General features: G+C 36.7%; 1 protein-coding gene across 1 annotated transcript in view; it reads right to left on the bottom strand.

The window, feature by feature from the left end:
* Window positions 1–22317, bottom strand: part of PREX2 (phosphatidylinositol-3,4,5-trisphosphate dependent Rac exchange factor 2) — a 284172-nt gene that overhangs the window by 175078 nt on the left and 86777 nt on the right. The window contains exons 5-8 of the mRNA XM_065895649.1: window positions 22068–22169; window positions 18545–18706; window positions 3911–4044; window positions 268–371 (exon numbers count right to left, since the gene is read on the bottom strand). Coding sequence (XP_065751721.1) covers window positions 268–371; window positions 3911–4044; window positions 18545–18706; window positions 22068–22169 — 502 coding nt within the window. The remainder of the gene's footprint in view (window positions 1–267; window positions 372–3910; window positions 4045–18544; window positions 18707–22067; window positions 22170–22317) is intronic.

Here is a 22317-nt window from a genome sequence, read left to right as displayed (position 1 = left end):
TTATGGACATTACTACTACTTTATGACACTCCCAGCTATTTGTGTATCTCTGTGTTTAATGCTAGGGTTTAACATGTTCCAGCCGAATGTAATTTTCCATTTTATAAGAGTCCTCCTCTCCCTTATCTTGCCTTTTTCCTGTGACTGTCCTACCTAACAAAGTATTTCTAAGCTGAAAATCACTGCCAATGAATTATTCAAGTGAAAAGTCTGTCGTACAAGGGAGTTTATTACTGACATTCCATTTTAAATCTACCAATCACTTACCTGTGCCATCATCCACATTCTCCACCTCCATCACCTCTGTATTGATCCGGCCACGAAAAACGTACCGATGTCCATCGGTAGATGCTTTGCTATTCTTCAACCGTCTTACAATTGAATGAAATCACAAAAACCTGGTTACTAAACTTAATGCAAAACAGTGTTAAAGCAATAATTCTTTGAAAAAGAGATACCAATTCAGTCAATAATATCAAATGTTAGGCTCTTGGTATTTTTTACTTGTGTCCTCCCATTCATAACAGCACAGGTTGCTCTATAAGATGTGACTTGTGTGCTATTTTTTTAAATAAACTGAAGCTGTAGGCTAAGGACAACATACAGGTAGGAGGGTAACTATGTACTTTTGCTCAATATATGACATCAAAGATGCCTAATCAAACTCTGACAGACACTAAAATTGGTTATTCACAATTTCATTTGATTTATTTCACCTTCATTTCTCATTTTTCAGTAACCAGCTGGTAATTCCCATTTTTTCAAACCCTGGTGAAATTCAGTTAATACTTATTTATGATCCTTCTTCAAAGAAATTTAACTGTGCTGGAGGTTAGTAAGCAATATCTAGCCGTAAAATATTTCCCTATATTGTTTTTATGATATGATAACTGTATACTTGAGGGATAAGTCTCTCAATACATTTATAATCCTTCATAAAGATCTTATTTATTTTTAAAATAGTCCAAAACATTTCAAAATTTTGTGTATGGTACCAGCCTTTAATCTTAAAACCTATGCAACACAAGGTAAAAAAAAAAAAAAAAAAATCCAGGTTTATAGATGAACATTTGTAATAATGAATTAGGCAGTTGTATTTATACTTGAATCATTGAACACTCAGGGATAGTGTTTTCAAAATTTAAATATATTAAATTAAAGAGGAAAGATTCTAAGAAATAATTCAAGAAGATTATGTAATACCTAGTCATTCAAGAGACTTCAGTTGACCTGAACTATTCAATTTGACTCATTGACAAAAGTCTGCTAACAATTGAATATACTGAAATAATTATTAATGTATTGTGCTACAAAGACACACCGAGCAAAAGTTAAGATGTCAAGTACATTAATGCAGTGCCCCCTTCCCTCCTCTCCTTTGCATTTGACACCTGCCCTGGAGTGGAAGAGGGACGTGAAGGGAGGGGAGTCTCAAGGTGCTATCATGCTCCCTGAGTTCCTTTAGAAAAGAGAGCATATTCCAGCTTACATGTCCTAAACCCTCATCAAAACTTCATAATCCTTCATCACCACTAAACAAAACTAAATTGATTAATTAATCTGACTGACCGTCTGCCAGCCCTAGGCCTTCACCATCCTGCACACCCACGCTCATTTTGAAAGCGACCTCTAAATGTCCTTTGCAGAAAGCCTAAATAACTGCTTTAAATTAAGGATTCAGGCCAGGTAGCTATGAAAGTTGGCATCGTTGGAGGCTGAAGAGAGAAGAATGCAGAGCAGAATAACATGCAGGCAACACAGAATGCAGAGCAGAATAACACAGCAGAGAGACACGCAGGCGTTGTCTCTCAGGGAGGAAACAGTGTCATGGTGTCTTGCAGAAAAGAATTTCTTATAAGTTGGTACATCATACTTAAAATCAATCATATTTTTCAAAGCTTAACATCCCCAATAGCAGTTTTAGTCACAGGCAAGAAATTATGGCATGTTTATATTTTTTTTATATATTATAATCAATATATATATATATATATATATATATATGTATACACACACGCACACACACACACACACACACACACACACTACAGAATCTATCTTTGGGTCCTATTTTCCAAAGCATTAATTTTCTTTGTGATCTTGCTGTGATCTCTTTCCAGGTTTTTTATATTTTTCTTCACCTGCAGATATTAATACTCAAAATGAAATCCAAGTAAGTGTCTGACCAATACTGTAACACTTAGCTTAAATAAACAGATCTTTGGTCCCTTCAGAAAATGACCCTATTGAAGTATCAAAATTGAAAAACCTTTGGTTTCAAAATAATTTTGCTCTTTATCGTAGTGTCGAGTATTTGCATAACTTGATTCTATGACCTCCCTCCTGATGAATTTTAATGGTCACCAGGATATGTGTACAGTAATGTCGCAATAGCAGAAAAACTGGAAACAACCCTAAAGTCCATTGATAGGAGAATGAATAATTAAATTGTGATATATTCAACCAATGAAATCTTTTTTTTTTTTTCTTGGCCGCACTGCACGGCATGTGGGATCGCAGCTCCCCAACCAAGGATTGACCCCGTGCCCGCTGCACTGGAAGGTGGAGTCTTAACCAATGGACTGCCAGGGAAGTCCCTCAACCAATGAACTCTTATGCAGCAGTTAAAATGAATAAATTATTGCTACACACAGGGATATATAGTTTACAAACCGTATTGTATACAAAATGTAAACTGCAGAAGACAATACACTGTGAGACTATCTTACAAATATCATAAATAAGCCAAAGGAAGCAATATCATGTTATATGTATCTAATATCACACGATAAATTGTTTTTAAACTGTTTCTCCTAAAATGAATAGCATCAGAAATGTCCAGAGTTGGGGGGCCTAATCCAGCACTCTGATCTTTAAAGAATGTAGCTGTAGAATTAAAGTAAAATCACCGGTCCCTGGCTCCTATAATTACAAAATTATGGAAGTTTCAGAAAAGGTTCAGTTTACTCATATTCTCTGAAAGATCTTTAGAGCTTAGAAAGTATATGGTAACGGAGATGACGTATTCTAAAATGAATGAAACAGATGGTATATTCACACCATTCCAATTCAGGAAGGGAACGGACATATAGGTTTATTTAGTGATTTCCGTTTTTAATCACTATGCATTGGGTCCACGCTCACTATACATACTTTAAGGCTATTTGCTAAATTGCGTGATTTTAATTTTGTAAAACTTTTCCTATTGCTTTACTTTATTTAACAATTACAGCTATGAGACCATGAAGGTTCACGTCATTTGTACACTGTTAATTTTGCAAAAGCTTTGGCCTTGGGGGCAGGCATATATATGAGGATGAGATAACCCTACTGAAGAAAAGATCTCATTCTCAAACTGACGTCTTTAATAATCGCACCTAGATGGATGTGTTAATTAATTCAGTGGGGGAAATCCTTTCACCATGTATACATAAATCATCACACTGTACACTTTATCTTACAATTTTATTTGTCAATTATACCTCAGTAAAGTTGGGGGGAAAATAATTGCACCTAAACAACTTGAATCACCTTATAATTTTTAAAAGACTTTCATACAGGTAGAATTAACAGCCTCTTCTAGATCTTCCTAAAGCCCATTTCTACTAATCCCAATCTTGTTACCAAACACAAAGAATTTAGGAGAGCATATTACAAGAAATAAACAGGTTCATTTTCACGGATGGTAAAAAGGGATTTTTTTAAAAAGCTCATTAAGATAGAGAGACAGCAATTTAATTAGCTCTTGGCTCTAATCCTAACCCGTTCCCTTTCTTCAAGGTGCAAGGAGAGGAAGCTAAGAGTATGTGGAAGTTTACTGATGAGGTCACGAGTTCCTGGGAACAGAGGAAAGGTTGAACCTGTGCGATGGATAAACAGTTTCTGAACGATTACCTGTCTATATTCTTACCTGTGTTTTCGTTTGCAATACACCAAAAGGTTATCGAAAAGAAAAAACACCCGTTCTTGAATATTTCCAGAAGAAATTTTTAATAAGACTCCACACATTAGCATTTCAGTACAGGTGTCGGTAATGTTGGACCCCTAAGTCAGGAAAAACGGAGAAAGTAATGTCTGATTACTTAACAGAAACTTTCGTGTGTAATTCTTTTTTCTCCTTAAAAGTGGTTTGTTTTTATTTTAAGATGCAATATATGGACAGGATAAAAGTTCAAATAGTATAAATATTTATACACTGAACGTAGGTATCATTCCCTCCCAGTCTCCTCCTGGTCAGTATCACTAAATACAGCTACTCTTAAGAGATTCTCTGTCTCCTTTTAGCTGTTTTATATATGTATGCATACACAGCATATATGACACATTTCACCTTTGTTCTCTAAAAAGGAGGTGATTTCAAACTAACTCATAACATTCATGTCCCTAATATTCCGTTCATCCTCCTCCTTTCTTTCCCTGGTCTGGAAAAAGAGCTCCATGAACAGATAGCAAAGTACATGAAATTGTCTGAATATTTAGCAGGTCTCAATTTATATACAGTCATCCCTTTGTATCCATGGGGGATCACTTCCAAGACCCCTGAAGATACCAAAATCTGAGGGTGCTCCAGTCGCTTAAGTAAAATGGTGTAGGATTTGTATATAACCTATGACCCTCTTCCTGTATACTGTAAATAATCTCAAGATTACTTCTTAGACCTAATACAATGTTAATGCTATGTAAATAGTTACAAATACAATGTAAATGCTATCCAATAGCTGTTGGTGCAAGTTTTGTTTTTGAAACTTTCTGGAATTATTTTTCCTGAGTATTTTCAATCTGAAGTTGGCTAAATCTTCAGATGCGGAACCCACAATATGGAGGGCCATCTGCATCCACTTCTAGGATAGAGAGGAAGAAAAAAGAAGAAATAAAAAGAAAAAAAATCTATGTAAAGAGAACAACATTCCATAGGACCTCTTGCCACACTTATTAATAGTTGCATTGGCAAACTCATTCATTAAATAAACCTTTACTGAGTGCCCACAAGGTCATATGATTAGTGACAAAACTGATGCTTAATATTAAGTGCTTACCATTGGAAGTTGAAAGGAACCACAAGAGGGAAGGAGCCTGGGTCCCTGAAGTATCAAAAAAGGAAAACTGGGACTTCCCTGGTGGCGCAGTGGTTAAGAATCCACCTGCCAATGCAGGGGACATGGGTTCAAGCCCTGGTCCAGGAAGATCCCACATGCCACGGAGCAACTAAGCCTCTGCATCACAACTACTGAGCCTGCGCTCTAGAGCCTGTGAGCCACAACTACTGAAGCCCGCAGGCCTAGAGCCCGTGCTCCGCAACAAGAGAAGCCACCACATAGAGCCCGTACTCCGCAACAAGAGAAGCCACTGCAGTGAGAAGCCTGTGCACCACAACGAAGAGTAGCCCCCACTCACCGCAACTAGAGAAAGCCCACATGCAGCAAAAAGGACCCAACGTAGCCAAAAATAAATAAAATAAATAAATAAATTTATTTTAAAAAAAGGAAAACTGCCCACTGAGCGGAACACACACATTGGGTTGTTGTGTGAGCTGGTCAAAAACACCTATTTTGAGCCAATATAAATGTTGTAGTCTACTCTTTTCTACAACCTAGACTAGCATAACTAATGCCCTGAGTCACTGAGTTGGACCAAAAAAAAGTTTTCAGTAGAGATCTGTTAAGTGTGCTCTTCAAGAATACTTCTGTTTTAAATATAAACATGCCTGGTCTCTTTAAATCCGGGAACAAATTTCTGATTCTTTTTAAACTTAATGCATTAATTTCAATTTTTGATATTTTAAACTCAGAACATTAATGTTAATTTCATATTTTCACCATAACAATAGGTATAGTTTTTCTGATCAGTTATAAAAATTTAAATTAAAAGGATAACTCATGTTTGGGGTTGGAAGATGCAAACTATTGCATTTAGAATGGATAAACAACAAGGTCCCACTGTACAGCACAGGGACCTATATTCAACATCCTGTGATAAACCATAATGGCAAAGAATATAAAAAAAGACTGTCTACATGTGCGTAACTGAGTCATGGTGCTGTACAGCAGAGACCGGTACAGCATTGTAAAGCAGCTATAGGTCAATAAAATTCCTTTTTTAATTAAAAAATAAATTCTTTTCAAAACATAACTCATATAACTATAATAAGAAACTTCCCGAAAGGGAAGTTAATTAAGACAGTGTTACTGTGTTAATCCGAGTATCTACATTACAAACACATTTCAAATTTTAAATACTTCCCTCTCTTCTCTCCTTTTGTCAAAAGGGTAGATATAGAAATGGAGATCTGTGAAAATTTTACACTATTTCATATACCGTGTCATGTGATAATTAAGCAAAAAATGTCATCAAATATCAATATAAATCCCAGTTTCAGGGGCAATGATTTCTAATTTATAGTGAATACCATCCTCTCTTAGAAAAAAATTAAGATACAATAGTATTAAAAATGTAAAAAGTGTAAAAAAAAAAAGGAAACCATATTGATCCTTGCACAAGGGACCTACACAACCTTATGAAAAGTGGCTTTATTTGTAGCAATTTTTCAAAAGGTACAAAACACTTCACCTTAGACTATTCCATACAGCAGCCCATAAGTGCCAAGGCAGGAAAATAATTCATTACATTATAAAGGGTTACTGCCAATATCAGGCTAATTTTCATATTAACCAGTCTTCCAAGTAAGTTTCCCAAATTAAATATGTTGGTATTTATTTATAGATGTATTCCTAAATGAAAGAATTACTAACAATACATTTTCTGACCTGTTTGTGGTTATTATCTTTGTTAATAAATATAAGGAGAATTTAATGTGAATTTGAGCGAACTATAAGGACTAGAGGCAATTTATTCCATCCTTATATACAGGCTCCGGGGAGGTACTGTCCAAGAAGAACTCATGGGGACCAATGTGTAAAACAGAAAGCGGATATATTATTCTTGATGATAACTGACATACACGCTGAATGGTCCCATAAGTATGGCTAAAACAATCTCCCTTTGTAAACTTAACCCATTTGGAAAGCCAAACATCAACAGAAAGAATCTTGGCGAGGTGGATTTAAGGGGAGCTTCTGTAAGCACTGGGCTAGGAGACTCTATCCACCACCTGGACAAGACTGTCCAAAGTCTATCTGTCTCTCTGTGTGCCTCTCCCTCCTAGACCTTTCTCTCTTTTCTCTACTTTCAATGCCAACAAGTCAAACATCTCATTGGCTCCTTTGATTCTGTAGCTATGTTCATATACCTTCAAACCACTGCAGAAAAGGGATAATCAGGCTTAATGTATACAGTCAGAGTGAAAATAAAGCAATATATGCAAAACTCCCGGCACATGCCTAACGCATAGAAAGGACTCAATAAAGGCTATTACAATTATGATTACTAACATTGAAGGTGATCTGATTCTGCAAGGTTCCTTCCTTTATTTCTGATCTCTGCTGTGTTTCACTCTATGTTGATTTTATGGTTTAATTCATTAAAGACAATGTTATTTCTCAGGTTATTGAGGGTGGACACATCTTGTTGCCTCAGAGAACACCGACTCCTGCCTTGACAAAAAAAGGCCTTCCAGCTTGTATCTGGACACTTCCAGTAAAATTAAGCTCCTTCCGTCATAAGATAGTCCATTTCTTTATTTAGTCTAATTATCAGAAAGGTTTTTCTTACTGTAGAGCCAAAATCTACCATGATTTTCACTCGCTATTTTTCCTCCTAGGATTGGGTAGATATCCTCTTCGTGAAAGGCCGACCAATATCTGAACATAACTAACATGCTTCCTTCTGCCTTCCAGGCTCTGTAACACCGTTGCCTTTTGACCATATGGCTTCATTTCAGAAACCTGGAAGATCCTGCTAGATCTCCTCTGGACCTTCTCCAGTTTGTCAGAGTTTCCCTTAACATGAACACCTCCAGAAGTGAATACAATCATTTGGATGTGAGCTGGCAAATGAAGAATGTAGCAGTGATGCTATTATTTCTCCAGTCCCCTACAATACATAATATTAATTTAGCATAAGGTTATATTAGCATATTTATGGCAATCCCATCCTACAATTGATTCAAGGTGCCCCTCTAGTCAAAGTGCTCCCAGGTCTCTTTCCTCTAGCCTATACTTGAATAGCTTGACTTTTGATTCATTTAATCCAGATTGATATCACAGCAAGCTCTCAAAACTCTCACTAATATACAGATACATTATATTGAAGGCATCACCATAAGTTCCCAACTCCTAGCTCCTGATCAAAACTCAGAATAAGGACTTCCCTGGTGGCGCAGTGGTTGAGAGTCCGCCTGCCGATGCGGGGGACGCGGGTTCGTGCCCCGGTCTGGGAAGATCCCACATGCCGTGGAGCAGCTGGGCCCGTGAGCCATGGCCGCTGAGCCTGCATGTCTGGAGCCTGTGCTCCACAATGGGAGAGGCCACAACAGTGAGAGACCCGCGTACCGCCAAAAAAAAAAAAAAAAAAAAAACCTCAGAATAAGATTAACTGACCTCTTCGAGGTAAACACTTCTTTTCATAAGCAACTCAAAGCATCTGCTTAATTATCAATTAATGTAATTTTATGGGGTAAGGACATCAAGCCCATATTGCCACAAATATACAAAGTATATCTTACAATACACACGTAACACACGCTTTACTAAATCCTACTGAGATGTTTCTATTACTGAGGTGATGTGTCTTTAATATTTAACAGCAGACTTCTACAATTAATACAGTATCACCTTTACTATCTTCTACCATAGTAATCTACTATCATCACATGAAATATCTTCATGAATAATTTAAATAATTCCTAGGGAAATGCTTACGTACTTAAAAACCTCTGTGTCAAAACATACAGATTTGTCTAAAAACCTCATTCTAAAAGAATGTCCATTGTGTCTTTGATTTTACCATGATTTAATCTGTGTATTATTTCCACGACAATGGTGACTAAAAATCATTACAAAATTTTGAAACGGAGGTACATACATTGTTATAAATATTGAAGAAAATCTGATGAAGTGCAGATATAGTCTCTCGTGTAATCACGATATGCCTCTCACTTCAAATTCATCCTATCTGCAAGCAGACACTTGATAAATGTCTGTTTTTGACTAATGTGTCATATTTCTCCCTCACTTACATGATATAATCTACCTTTCTCTGTAGTGGAAAAAACTCACAGCTTTGTCTGTGAAATGCATGAGGTTTATGATATTTTGAAAATTACGTGCAATATTTTTCATTATCTAGAAATGGCAAGAGAGTTTCTGGGGTTAGGGATAAAGAAGCGAAGCTACAAAATTGAAATTGAATGACTGAAATTGAATGATTACAAACATCGGATTGCTAGGAAACAGTCAAGAGCACTGGAGTCTATCAAAATGAGCATGTCAGACAAATTAGCTAGAAAACCAAAAATGTGGAAGCAATAAAACAAGCTGGGCAGATTACTGGAAGAGAGCAAAGCCTCTAAGACAATGGTGCTCAAATTTCAGAGTTTGGAAGACACACCTGATGGGACTGCTAAAAACTTTTAGGTTCCCTGGCACTATCCTCACAGATGGAAACTGAGTACATCTGGGGTAGGTCCCAGACCATTGCAGTAGATTCTGATACATTGTCGTATTCTGTCAACACTTGAAGCAACACTGCTTTGGAAGCCTGATGCTAACATGGAGATGAAGGTGAGCACAGGGCCCTGCCAGGTAGTCCCAGCTGCTTCCCAGGGCCCAGGACAGAAAAGATGTTTATCATATGTCACAGATCACAGTTACACCTATGGTACCTTTCATCATCACCGAATATTCATTAAAATCTGTATAATGTTATTTTACCTGGTTAGTATTTTATCTTCATTTTGAAAATGGATGCTAATTTTTAAATCTAGATATCTATTCTTTGGCCAATACAAATTTAGTCATTGAGTAACCATATATAATAAACACTGTGATCTAGAGGAATACTAAAGTCAGGTTTTTAATATTTCCACAATGTGCCAGGCAATGTGTTAAACATTTTCTCCTAATATAAATCTCCAGCAAGTCGGCCACTCCTAGTTCTAAAATTTTAAAAAGCGTGTTTATTTTATTAAATTAGCTTTGTAGGCTGTTTCATGGGTCACTTTGTAGATGTCAGAGGCAGCAGATTATGGTATTGTGAAAAAATTGTGATCATGAAGAAAAAAGTGCCCAAGAAAATAAGCTATTTTAACAGTGTAGTGATATCATCAAACCAACATTTGAGAGGGAAGGTATGAAAGAACCTTATTTTTAAAAAATAAGAGGGCTTTGTGTAAATCATTAATTTTGAACTACCCTAAAGCCATTACATATAGTGTAATGTGTATCTGTACATATTTAATGAAGATATTTTTAAATAATGTTTTTACCCATATGATTTAGAGTCCTGCTGTCTTTTAGCAATTCCTTAAAAAATAACTAAAATAAGGTGATATCTCATTGTGGTTTTGATTTGCATTTCCCTGATGATTAGTGAGCATCTTATTATGTGTCTGTTGGCCATCTATATTTCTTCTTTGGAAAAATGTCTATTCAGATCCTCTGCCCATTTTTAATCAGATTTTTTTGTTGTTATTGAATTGTATGTGTTCTTTATATATTTTGGATATTAACTCTTTATGGGGTATATGACTTGCAAATATCTTCTCCCATTCAGTAGGTTGCCTTTGCATTTTGTAGATGGTTTCCTTCACTGTGGAGAAGCTTTTTAGTTTGATAACTCCCATTTGTTTTTATTGCTTTTGTTTCCCTTGCTTTTGGAGTCAGATCCAAAAAAGCATTACTAAGAATGATGCCAAGGAGCTTACTGCCTAAGTTTTCTTCCAGGAGCTTTATGTTTTCAGGTCTTACATTCAAGTTTTTAATACATCTTGAGTAAATTTTTGTATGTCACATAAGATAATGGTCAGTTTTCCCAACACCATTTGTTGAAGAGACTGTCCTTTCCCCCATTGTATATTCCTGCCTCCTTTGTCGTAAATTAATTGACCATCTATCTGTGGGTTTATTTCTGGGCTCTCTATTTAGATATCACCTTACACCTGTCAGAACTAGGACTATTAACAAAAAGACAATAACAAGTGTTGGCAAGGATGTAGAGAAAAAGGAACCCTTGTACACTGTTGGTGGAAATGTAAATTGGTGTAGCCACTATAAAAAAAAAAACAGTATGGAGGGCCTTCAAAAAATTACAAATAGATCCACTGTATGATCCAGCAATTCCACTACTAGGTACCTAACCCAAGAAAACAAAACCACTAACTCAGAAAAGATTTAGGAACCCCTATGTTCAGTGCAGGATTATATCCAATAGCCAAGATATGGAAACAACCTAAGTTTCCATTAATGGATGAAAGGATAAAGAAGAGATGGTACATGTATATATAATAGAATACTACTCAGCCATAAAAAAGAATGAAATCTTGCCATTTGCGACAACATGAATGGACGTTGGGGGGTATTACACTAAGTGAAGTAAGTCAGAGGGAGAAAGACGAATGCCGAAGGTTTCACTTATATGTGGAATCTAAAGAATAAAACGCACAAACATACAAAATAAAACAAAACCCAGACTCACAAATACAGAGAACAGATGGTGGTCGCGGAGGGGGATGAAATGGGCGAAGCAGATCGAGAAGTACAAACATGCAGTTATAAAATAAGTGAGTTATGGAGATGTACTGCACTGCACAGAAATACAGTCAGTTATATTGTATTAACTTTGTATGGTGATAGATTGTAACTAAACTTAGTGTAGTGATCATTTCACAATGTATACAAATGTCACATCACTATGTCCTACACCAGAAAGTAACATAAAATTGTATGTCAACTATACCTCAATAAAAATTTATACATAAAATGTACGTAATAGATTTTTGAAAGAGCCAAAATAATATACTTTTATCATCAATATGATTTATCATTTTTAATTCGAATTTCCCTTTAGAAAGCTACATTTACCATGTAAAAATCAGAGACTGTTTGCTTGTGATGAATTACATATATAGAATTAAATACAGCAAAACTCCAACTAGGAAATTACCTGCATGGTTCTAATCCTGACTGCTTTTATTGGACCACGAAAGGAAGGTTAACCGGTAGGTCAAGGTAAGAAGTAATCATAAATAAATAACTGTGACCAGTGGTGGGAGATGTACCCACCAGGATCCTCTCATTCCAAAAGCTTCTCTCTTTCTACCCCAAGCTGTGCAAACCTATTTATTCCTCCTCCGTCACCACTGCCCAGCAGTGCGAAGGGTGAAATGTAGTAAGGGAAACCCACCATTAGACAGAGGAAACAAGACCTGTACTACAGAAATTTACAAAGACTGAATTTCAAACACTTGCAGGGTGTTCAACTTTAATACAAAAAACTGAAAAATCTTGCATGGTACATTTGTGAACCATAAACAAGAACAGGATGCTAAAGAGCATTAGAGAACTTCAAAGCAGCGGGATAATGAAACAAATATTGGACTCTGAACAGAACCACATCAGAATCATTGCCATGAACCAAAGGAGCCAAAAACATAGTGAAAAGACAATGACAATTACTACATAACTACAAGGTAATTATATCTGCATTCAATTACCAGTCAACCAGCTATGTATCAGACACTGTCCTAGATGCTGGGGACCCTTAACATGAGACACGACCCCTGCTCCCAAGAAACACACATATTAGTGGAGAAACAGATATGTAAACACAGAATTAAATGCTGTGTGATCACAGCTATAATTTAACATTAATGAAATGAGAGTTGGCATGAATTAACAGTGATGAATATCAGGGATGATGGCTGTGTGTGTTTATGATTATGTATGTTTATTATTAAACATTTATTCATACAGTTCATTCCATGCTGTGGTTTCAGGTTTCAATCATTTTCCAGTAGTTTTCCTTGTCAAATTTATGAAGGACACCACTTAAATATCACTTCCCAATATGGTTAAGAGAGCAATCGAATGGATGGATCCAGCAGTGACTTCAGACATACACACTGGGACCCAGAGGCATCCACGTGGGCAACACGCCTCACCAAGGTCCACTTCTTTTTGTGTGTGTCTTGTGTTAACAAGATCCAGCAAGAAAAGAATAACAATTCAGAGTCTAATTTAAGAAGCTGAATGATTTCTGAATCTATAATTTGAGGTATATAATGGGCTGCCAATTATATGGTCAGCATACATGAAAAATGAATTTCAAAGCATCAGCACAGAATGTAAGGTGGAAGCACGATGAATTTCATAAGGGGACACATTAGATGACAAAGCAAACTTTCAGAAGATGATAATAGCCAAAAAAGACAATTAGAAGCACGCATGTTTATTTTATGGCTTTTTTCTAATTTCCAATGTTTCTTCAAACATTGCAATCATGATTTAGGAAGAACTAAATCCCCTCCTCTCAATAAACCCAATAAAACAAATCCCCTCCTCTCAATAAACCCAATAAAAATAATATTGCTAAACCGTATCTAGACTGTTTGAAAGGGTACATCTTTTTTATGTCAACAAGTTCTCTTAATGTAAGTTGCATAAGGGTTCATGACTGATGTGTTACAGCTATGAGGTGGCAAAAATCACTGTCAAATGAAACTGCTCCTTAATTATCTTACCCCAGTATCAGCTCTCCCTGCTTCCCACCAGGGTCTATCTAACTCATCTGGTCAACTAAATGCTGAATGCCAGTATCAGGAAAACACAGACTGACTGCAGAGAGGAAACCATAATCTTGGAAAAGGTAAAAGATGACAGGCCTTGGAACTTCCCCACTCATATACAAGGCATTGGCAGATGAAGGTCTATCAGAGCTAGACCCATTCATGATGCAAGAAAAGAAAAATGACTAGAATGACAACGAGATAGGTGTTTCATAAGAGAACAGTTTCAATACCAGAGGAGTCTCTTGAGAAAATTAATGAAGCATTTGAATATTCTTTCAAAAAAATCTTTTTAAAATACTAGGAAAGTCAAACATGAAATAAGAATATATTGTTTCATCAGAGTCTTGTCATAAAATGTATGTCCCCACCCACCCCAAAAAAGACTAACTCTTTTTGAGATTCAAATTATTAACTGAAATAAAAACCTAAATTCTGTTACATATTAGATTAGCTAAAACAAACTAATAATATAACTTTTCATTTTACCAAGATAAAGTCCCAATCAAACTTTCCTCCTCTCCCACTTTTTATAAAATTTTGGTCTCCTTTCTAAGTGGATTCACTCTCAATGGTTGTCTTCCTAAACCACTTATCCTTAAATAACAAGAGTCATCTATAAATCAATTCAACCTCAAGGTAGTAGACAAATTTGTATCTACCGAATCACCTTGTGGAGAGGACAAAAAGAAATCAGGTCTCATCACAACCTGTGGAAGACTCACACTCATAAAATAACAAGAGAACATTACTCTGAGGTCAATACACTGTCAGACACAAACTGAATCAAATGTAGGCAGCAAGGAGATTCCAAAACCAACAAGAGGTGATTTTAAAATGGTCTTGTAGCACTGTATTTCTCCACGTAAAAAGGTAATCAAGGTGTCAAATTTCAATTCTGCTTCTTTTTATTTCCTAAAACACAAAAATGATCCTGATCTTATGTCTTCCGACACCTTCATCTATTAATAATTCCCACTCTTTTATTGTGATTTTTTTCCAGATTTGAGAGATCAGTTCCAAACAGTCCTATCAAGGACATAATGCTGAATAACTAAATGACATAATGTTTACGGATACTCCCTTATCCATGTTCAGTATGACGCCAAAGAATTAGTTATGACAATACTATCGATCAACCCAAAAGCAGACTGAGCATGGTCCTGTTCTAAGAAATGAATCAGTCACTCTGATTAAACAGCTAACAAACTTCTTTCCAAGAACATGGATCACCGCCCTACAATTACCTTCAGTAGAATATGTGGTGGAATGTTTTAAATGGATAAGATATATGACTGAGATATAATACATGATACTAATCAAAAGCAGAACTTCAAATATGACCACGTAAACTACAGATCTTCTGTGGTACAGTCACTATGTAAATGCTGACCGCAAGCCTAATTTCTACTATCAACTCACTTTTTAAAGGACAAGCAGCAAAACCAACTTCACGTAAAGAACGTGCTAAACTTGAACCTGAGTGGATAGAATACTACACGGTGATGAGGAATAGAAACTTTAGAATCAGTCTGCCTATTTGCAAATTAAACTCTGCTCTCTGTTAGTTGTAAGAACTTGGTTAAGTTATATAGCCCTCATTTTAAAAAGCTGTGTAGTGGGGATTATAGTACTGGGTTGGCCAAAAAGTTAGTGCGGCTTTTTCCGTAACACCTTATGGGGAAACCCGAACGAACCCTTTGGCCAACCCAATACTTCAGCAAACTTTTCAGAGAGACTCACCAGGATTGCCTACAGTGGAGGATCAGCATTTCCTCAAAAGGAAATTGGTTGATGGACAATCAAGGGCCCCTGCCCTCCCCTGCGCAAATTTACCCATGCAAGATCGGTGGAATCTCGGATTTTGATCTTGAATCTTGAATGGAGTAACGTAAGGATGGAAAAAATGACTAGCGCCTATTCGTTTTAGCTAGGGCACTGATAAGACCACCAAAGAGCTTCAACTGCCTAGATACCCTTTCGAGTCTGAGAGGGTAGCTTTTCTGTTGATTCCATGAGCTACTCAATATCTTTTAAATTAATTTTCCTTTTATTTTCTGTTGCTTGGAACCATATAACCTTAAGTAACATAAACTTAGGTGCATAAATTAGACAAATAAAGGGGATTTCTCAAGGGTGAAATCTAACGGCTGAACCAAAGCTTTAAAATACTACCTGTTATCTGCAGAGCGTTTTACAGTGTTCAAAGCACTTTCATTTATTTCATTGACCCCTGTAATAACCCAAACTGTACGCCGAAGAGATCTGGTGCTTCATCCCCATACTAAGGGTTCCAGACTGGAAACCAAACCTGCACAAAAGCCAGGCTTTTTTCATTATATCATATGATTTGAGAACAATAAATTTCAATTGCTTGTTTACTTAAATTCAATATAAAGGAATGTAATGATAATTTAGCAGCACAAAATACCAGAGAGGCAAGTTACTGGAGAGATTTTACTCCCCTTCATTTGATGAATGGGGAAATAAGACCCTAGCTAATTAAGTGACATACTTGAAATAATAATCCACCAAAAGTGGAAATAATGCAAAGTCATGGTGTATCAGACTCAGATCTCCATTTAAGAGAATTTTAGTTATTGGAGCAAGAGTGTCAACTCTAAGATAGTCCTAAAAGGTCCGCAGGTGCTCCTGGAAGGAGTTAGAGAGCTGTTACCCAACGTTAGCTCAAGGCTGCTAACCTCCACAGCTCTTGAAGGAACTCTCTGTTCTGTGACTGTCATGCCATCAGACATTTGTCCTTGGCCTTGTCTTAACCTCACGAGAGTCGCTCTGAACATACATAAAGCTGCCTGTAAGCTGAGCAATAATCCCTGTTAGCGATTCACAGAAAGCCCTAACCATTCCCACTCCCTTCCAGGGCCTGAATTCATCCTATATGGCTGCATCCCTCCCTTTGATCTGTGCACTTTTGGAGTCTTACCAGATAGCAGATCCTCCTAAACTTCCCAGAAGGGACCAGGCCTGAGTACTATTAACAGCTTTCCCCCATCTCTCCAAGGTGGTGGACTGAGATGTGAAATCAGGTTCTTATCACAAGTTTCCAATCAACTGGCTGGACCCTGCTCCAAGCTGCATTCCCTCAAAGTACCAAAACTCCCAAGTCACTGTATGGCTGTGTCTTACGCACTCATTTTCAAATCCTACTCAAGTAGAATTTGTGTTGCCTCTCTTTTTGGAACCCGACCTTCATTTTATCTCCCCTGTGCCCACTGGAACTGTGGTCACATCAGATTTCCTCTCACCAGTCTCCTCTGTCCCCAGGCTCCATTTTTCTCTCCCACTCCAAGTGCTGTAAACCCACCCAGGCTGGTGAGGTTGAAGCACCCACCGCTATAGGCTACAAATGACATAGTATGGACCACATAGCACTCTTCCTTTGAGTAACCGGCCATGAACAGTGGAAAAAATAGCAACACTTTTTAAGGATTCTCCCATTTCTAAAGGAGACTCAATTTTTAGGATATACTGATACATGAGGAGGAAACAAAATTATGACAGATTCCATTTCCCTAGAGAACCTAAAAGAGTTTTATTTTGGTCAAAGGCCTGGCAGAAGTCACTGACAAATCCTGCAATTTAAAACAAGTTCGGTTTTTCTTCTGATGTTTGAGTGACAACAGAATGGCAAAAGCAAACTTTCATCTATTTTTCTCAGCCCAGCAGGACAACTGCCCCCAGGAAAGGAATTATCATTATGAATCAACTGTAAAACACACAACCATTTTAATTGATTGAAATAAGTAGCATTCATGCTGAAATAAGGGGTCACCCTGAACACTTGAAATGAAAGAATATAGATGAGGAAGAAACTAAGTCAGTCAGCATTTTAAAAGATTAATGGCAAAGAATGGATAAATAGGAGCATTCCCTGGGGTCAATGTTTGAGGTTTCTTTGTAAATCTGAATGGATGTAAGGTTATATCTAAATGGAAACCAACACTGAAGATAAGAAATGTATCAGTCAATTATATAGCCCCAAAGATAAAAGCAATCCCCTTGATTTGTGTGATACAATATTTGGTTGGACATTTTAAATCTTCTTTACACTTTCAAAATATTATCTTAATTGCTTACTTTATAACCATAAGAAATTATCCTAGTTGAAAGCTCTTGATCATGTAAATTAAGTCAATTTAAAGAAAGAATTGTAGTTTATCCTTTACATAGTGCTAAAGTAATATAGGGCTCCAACTCCATGAAATAACTGGGATACAAATTACCGTAGCTGAAAACATATTACAGATTCTGAATATCACTCTTCGTTTGCTTTTTTGTCATTTAAAAAACTCTTTCTTTAGCGAATCATGAAACCATAAAATTTTTCATCTTGAATGGACCTTAAAAATCATGTCATGGCCAGTTTCTTCATGTTAGAAATGAAGAAGTTCAAATTTAGAGAGATGAAGTGGACTTAAAATGAAATTCATCATCAAATACCTAACTTAGAGTCTGAAAATAATAATATCACAGCACAGGTTTGGAGCCTTACTCCCCTTCTTTACTCTCTCCAGGACTCAGGCTACGATTATGTATTACTGACCAAAGTTAAGACAGGAGAAAGATTTGTCATGATGCACAAATACTGAACTATTTAAGCTTATAACACACACAGTTTTGATTGGCTCTATCGTAAAGCTTTCAGGTTGAAGTTAAGTTAATTAACTGCCCCTTTAAAGATATTTTAAAAGAATAATGACAGCACTTTTCGGAAACAGTTAGAGCCCTCTAGCATTACCTAGGAAAACGACCATTTATGGTTCCATCCAACGCCAGTAACTCTACGCACAGCAGAAGACATAACAAAACTATTTTAAGCTCAGTCGTTGAGTACAATGACTGTACCTCCCAGCCTTCAATGTGAGACTGCCACTCCTCTAAAACTTCCAACTTCTCCATCTGTCTCTTGGCCTCGTTGATGTTGGAACAGACGGCTTTCATGGCTTGGAGGGCTTCCATCACTGCTGCATAGTCACTGTGTTTCCTTGGAGTCCGCTTCAGCAACTCCTGTTTATACACAAAAAAACAAACCGCCCTTTGATCTTCAGCTTTCTGGGACAGCAGGTTCAGACTGACCAGGAAATGAAAACTGCAAAGTCCGTGAGAGCCAATTTCAGAAGTGACATCACAAACTCCACCAAATTAAGATAAAAAACAAAAGGCTGCATCAATGAATAAGCGTTACCCCCTGCACACTTTGCATTCACTTTAATGTTTCCCTCAAAATGATGTTTTTTCAAAAAACTAAATTAGGCATCTCCTTTGGAATTGTCAAATATCTCACCTACTGCATGTAATTTTTTATAAGTTTGAGCTTTGCTCCAAAAGGAGGACATCTTTATATGTTGATTTCATTTTCCTAGAGCCTTTAAAAGAATAGTAAATATTTAAATGAATATGTCCTATAATTTCAGAAACAATTTAAGTTCCTTATTTTCTAATATTTTTTGAGAAACTATAAAAATGTCATAAATAAAGCAAATTTTTTAAATAGTCTTATACTCTAGTAAAATAAACAATTTATAAATTCCACAATACTCCATCATTAAAGGAGGAATTTATGCCGTGTTTGCCAACAACTCAGGTTCATTCTCTGCAATGAATGAACTTCCATACACCCTTCAACAGCTTTCTTTTTGCTTTTATTTTCTTTTTATTTTTTTTCCATTCAGGATATCAGAACTAGAATAATCTTTAACCTTATAAAAGGTCTTGTTTAGAAGCACAAAATTAAACATCTTCACCCACTGTCTAGACAGTTGTGACCACGTTACTTTTTAATTAGTCATTTGTTTCTTTACTACAGTTGCTATCATCATGTAATTAAAACAATTACAGAAAACCTGAGGCAAGTCTTTAAAAGAATTTTCTTAATTGTTAACATACAGTGGGAAAATATGCAGTTGTTGTTATACTCTCTTGATGTCTGTTATTGTTGAAATTTCTGCCATAAACTTTGACCCTGCATTCAAAATATTCACACTCTATAGAACTAACACCAAAAGAATGCACATTATGGGCTTCCCTGGTGGCGAAGTGGTTGAGCGTCCGCCTGCTGATGCAGGGCATAAGGGTTCGTGTCCCCGTCCGGGAGGATCCCACATGCCGTAGAGCGGCTGGGCCCGTGGGCCATGGCCGCTGGGCCTGTGCATCCGGAGCCTGTGCTCCGCGGCAGGAGAGGCCGCAGCAGTGAGAGGCCCGCGTACCGCAAAAAAAAAAAAAAAAAAAAAAAAAAGAATGCACATTACATCACTCCCAAGAGCAGGCTTAAATAGTTATGCTGGATCACAAATCCATAAAGGAGATATGCAGGCTTCTGCAGAGACTCTCAAGTGTAGAATTATTTGTAAATTACGTGAAGTGGCGAAGGCAGCCTGCAGTCTGTGTGCCCGGTGGGTATCTCTGGAGTTGAGACATGAATTTAGATAATGTGAGACAGCAGGAGAAATGACTAGTAATAATCTGTCAGTTACTTGCTATGAACCTTGTGCTGATTGGCCAAACCCAATAATTCCAGGTTCCACAAATAAGACCAACATACCTTTTCTTTAACACACGGCCTAATCCCCTAATGTTTTTCTCTGAATAAATAAAACCATTGCAGATCATCCCAGAATACCAGCTCAATTTTTCAGCCAATGGTACAACAAAGAAAACCATCAACACCAATATATCTACTACACAAGTAGTTTTCTCCTGTTTCTTTGTGAAGATAATCTTCCAAAAAAAGGGAAAAGATGTCATTCCTCTAATTCTTGAAGATGCTCTGAATCGACCTCTTTCTTCCTAAGCAAGGATATGTCCATGTTCCTATCTGTGAGGTCACCTGAGGTCATCCTTCACCAGAAAGGAGTTGATTTAGAACAACCACTTAACTTGATATGTTTCTCTTAATATCACTATCCTTCTGACTCTTAAAACAAACAAACCCTCGGGATTCCAAAATCAGGGCTAGGAGTAACTGGAGTGATGAGAACGCATGCAATCTGAGTCACCAAGTCAGAGGTCTGAAGGGACTCCCAGAAAGATGGGAGTCACATTTGCACCAATCTTCCCATGCCAAAGCTCTGCAGACCTGGACATCCCTGTGCCAGCTTCTCTCTACATTAGCTAACCAAGCAACTTTAACTTGTTTTTTTAATAAGAAGAAATCCTTTCCAAAGTAAATTTTCACTGAGACCTAATTTATGCAACTGACAAAACCTGTAGTGAAAAAATGCATTTTAGTTCAAATTCATAACATTTATTTCTCAAAAAGTAAATCAGTAAGAACACCAGTTAGTATGTCCATAACATTTCTGAGGTTTTTTTTAAATTTAGAAGCTAAGAAGTAGTTAATATATTAAAAGAATCAAATATACATGAGTAATAATGGCTAACATTTATGGAGTACATACTATGCTAAATGATGCGTATAAAACACCCCAATTAATCAGTAGGTACTCCTTTATGTATATGCATACACATGTATACACAGAGATATACATATGCATACATATATACATTCTTTTAGATATATGTTATAATTTCATCATGTCATCATCATCTTTTCTGTTTCATGAATAAAGCCCATGACTTTTAGAGGTTAGATTATAAGCTCAGTCATGCAGCTAGTAAGCAGAAGGCATAGGATTTGAACTCAGAACTCAAATGTTCAACCACCACCCCAAACTGTCTATTCAGATGCTACATTTCCAAAAAACATCCTTTCCAGAACTGCTGTTCTAATCTATTCATAGACCCTTGCAGTATAGGCAGTAATTAGTATATTATAATATGTTTCTGATAATAAAACTTTTGGTCATTGTAATGAGGCGATGGACCTACGACCGTAAGACATTTCCTGTTTTCCAGAGGCAGTGTTGTCTTAGCACTGTCTTTCCACTTTCTATCATTTATTATCCCATGTGACCCACACCATTCCCTGTAATAATGATTTAAAAACCAGGCTCTGAAATTATGTAACTTGGCCTTAACTTCATTAGCGTCAAGAAGTCACCAATGTTTGGGGAAATGAAAAAAATATATACCAACAGCAAATTTACTTAAGATAAGGAACCCTGTAGACAAAGCGCTATATAAACTGATCATAATGTACTTAATGGGATCTATCTTGAAACTAATGCATTTACGCTGAAGGAAACTCAAACAAGCATATTTTTTACAAAGAGCACTAAAAGTGTTTTCCGAGGACATTTGCTTCCCACTCTCTATATAAATTACCGACAAAATAGCTATTTTTCCCAATAACTATATTTGCCTTTTCTTTGGAATGTCACACTATTTAAAAGAAATTTTTTTTAAAGATCATCAGCAAAAATATGCAGGTACAAGGGAAATGCAACAATGAAGTAAACACATAAAGTACCTTCAAAAGGAGAGGGTACTTGCATATTCTTTGTATTGGTGTTACTAAGTATCCTTCCAGGGGGACATCTGTGTTCTTCCGTCCTCCAAGTAGCATGCAGTTCTGGGGTGGAAATAAAGACAATTATGTACATTTTAAAATTAAGCCTGAGGTGGTGAAACTTTCTTCTATCATAAACTTTTCTGCTGAAAACCTGTGAAAGCATGTCTCTATATAGCTTCTCTCTGAGAAAAGCACATTCAGTCACAAA

The sequence above is a fragment of the Phocoena phocoena genome, chromosome 17 (genome assembly GCF_963924675.1).
Source record: "Phocoena phocoena chromosome 17, mPhoPho1.1, whole genome shotgun sequence".
Lineage (NCBI taxonomy): Eukaryota > Metazoa > Chordata > Mammalia > Artiodactyla > Phocoenidae > Phocoena > Phocoena phocoena.
This window is presented reverse-complemented; position numbering and strand designations above follow the sequence as displayed.